At 47.6% G+C, this 1,656-nt stretch overlaps 1 protein-coding gene across 1 annotated transcript in view; it reads right to left on the bottom strand.

Moving 5' to 3' along the window:
• LOC104507807 (potassium voltage-gated channel subfamily C member 2-like) overlaps positions 1-1,185 on the bottom strand; it is a gene marked incomplete at its 5' end in the record, with an annotated part of 9,723 nt that extends 8,538 nt beyond the window's left edge. Inside the window, one exon of the mRNA XM_010149213.1 lies at positions 237-1,185. Coding sequence (XP_010147515.1) covers positions 237-1,185 — 949 coding nt within the window. The remainder of the gene's footprint in view (positions 1-236) is intronic.
• Positions 1,186-1,656: the final 471 nt, after the last annotated feature.

The raw sequence follows: 1,656 nt of genomic DNA, 5'->3' as shown, positions 1-1,656 counted from the left end.
AGCAGCAGGAAAGCATTCTCAACAGAGCAAGCAAAACTGTATAGACCAGCTACATACAGGTTTGGGAACATCGCTATACCTACTTTGTCCTCTATGAGACTGACACGCAAACACTGGGGAGAAGGGTGGGTGCTACAACTTCTCCTGGCAGAAAGACTGGCTGCTTTCTGACCCTTACCAAACATACTGGTCTATAAAGTGTTTTCAGAGGACATGCATTTCCAGTGGGGTCCTACCTGATGATCTGTTGTGCTCCATCAGCTGGTTGTCCTTGCCCAGGCAGATGTCCCCCTGTGTGCTATTGCAGGCCATGTTCAAGTCTGTCTTGCAGAAGGTGGGCGAGCTGGCTTGAGGAGCAGGAGGGATGTGCTTCTTCCGCTTCCTCGGCAGTTTCTGCTTTGCCATGGCCAGGGAATAGTACATCCCAAAATTGTTAACAATCACAGGCACGGGCATGGCTATGGTGAGCACCCCCGCCAGCGCACAGAGGGCTCCCACCAGCATGCCTGACCAGGTCCGTGGATACATATCCCCATATCCCAGGGTGGTCATGGTGACTACAGCCCACCAGAAGCCAATAGGAATATTTTTGAACTGTGTGTGCTCACTTGCTGATGGGTCATTAGGCTGGGCTCCCACCCGCTCTGCGTAGTAGATCATGGTGGCAAATATCAAAACACCGAGTGCCAGGAAAATTATCAGCAACAAAAATTCATTGGTGCTGGCTCGCAGAGTGTGGCCCAGCACCCTGAGTCCCACAAAGTGCCGGGTGAGCTTGAAGATTCGCAAGATCCTCACGAACCTTACCACCCTGAGGAAACCAAGCACGTCCTTAGCAGCTTTGGAGGACAGCCCACTCAGGCCCACTTCTAGGTAAAAGGGCAGGATGGCCACAAAGTCAATGATATTCAGGAGGTTTTTGATGAATTCAAGTTTGTTGGGGGAAAAAACAACACGTACTAAAAATTCAAATGTAAACCACACCACGCAGACTCCTTCCACGTATGTCAGGGCAGGATCTGTCTCAATTTCATATTGTAGCACAGTTTCTGTCCCGTTGATGACCTGCTCAGTTTTGTTTATAATAGTATTGAACGCCTCATGTGTTTCCAGGCAAAAGGTTGTGATTGAAACTAGGATGAAGAATAGAGAGGCAAAGGCAATGAACTGAAATGAAAAGAGAGAAAAGGGGCATCAGAACCACACACCTTTCCACATTAATACTAACAATGTCAGTGACCATTATAAATCTTTTACTGATTGAGCTCCAAATGGTTCACAAATTTGTAAACATAAAACTCTCCATCTAGGCCAGAGGAGAGCGGTAGACAGCTCACACATGTAGGCCAGGAGTCTGGGAGGGGGAAAGTCTTAACGACAGACACCGTGACAGGTTGCAACTCAATCAGTAAGTGGCAACAAATTCTTTAATCCGTGCTAAGTGATCTGAATTCCACTTGGTTGCCAAGGCACCTTAAAAAGAGTCCACATACACACCAACTGCAGCAAAATTGAAGGCTGTCCAGCTCTCACATAGTGGAAAACTGGGCTGACCCTAATGGTCTTGAGATTATGGTTCAGGAATTCCCACATGGCCAGAAGGGCATCTCAGAAGATCCTAGAAACAGATCCAAACACAGGGTTTCCTTTGGATTT

Source organism: Eurypyga helias, unplaced genomic scaffold (assembly GCF_000690775.1).
Source record: "Eurypyga helias isolate BGI_N326 unplaced genomic scaffold, ASM69077v1 scaffold943, whole genome shotgun sequence".
Taxonomy (NCBI): Eukaryota; Metazoa; Chordata; class Aves; order Eurypygiformes; family Eurypygidae; genus Eurypyga; species Eurypyga helias.
The sequence above is the reverse complement of the archived record's forward strand: the minus strand, read 5'-3'. Positions and strand labels throughout refer to the sequence as shown.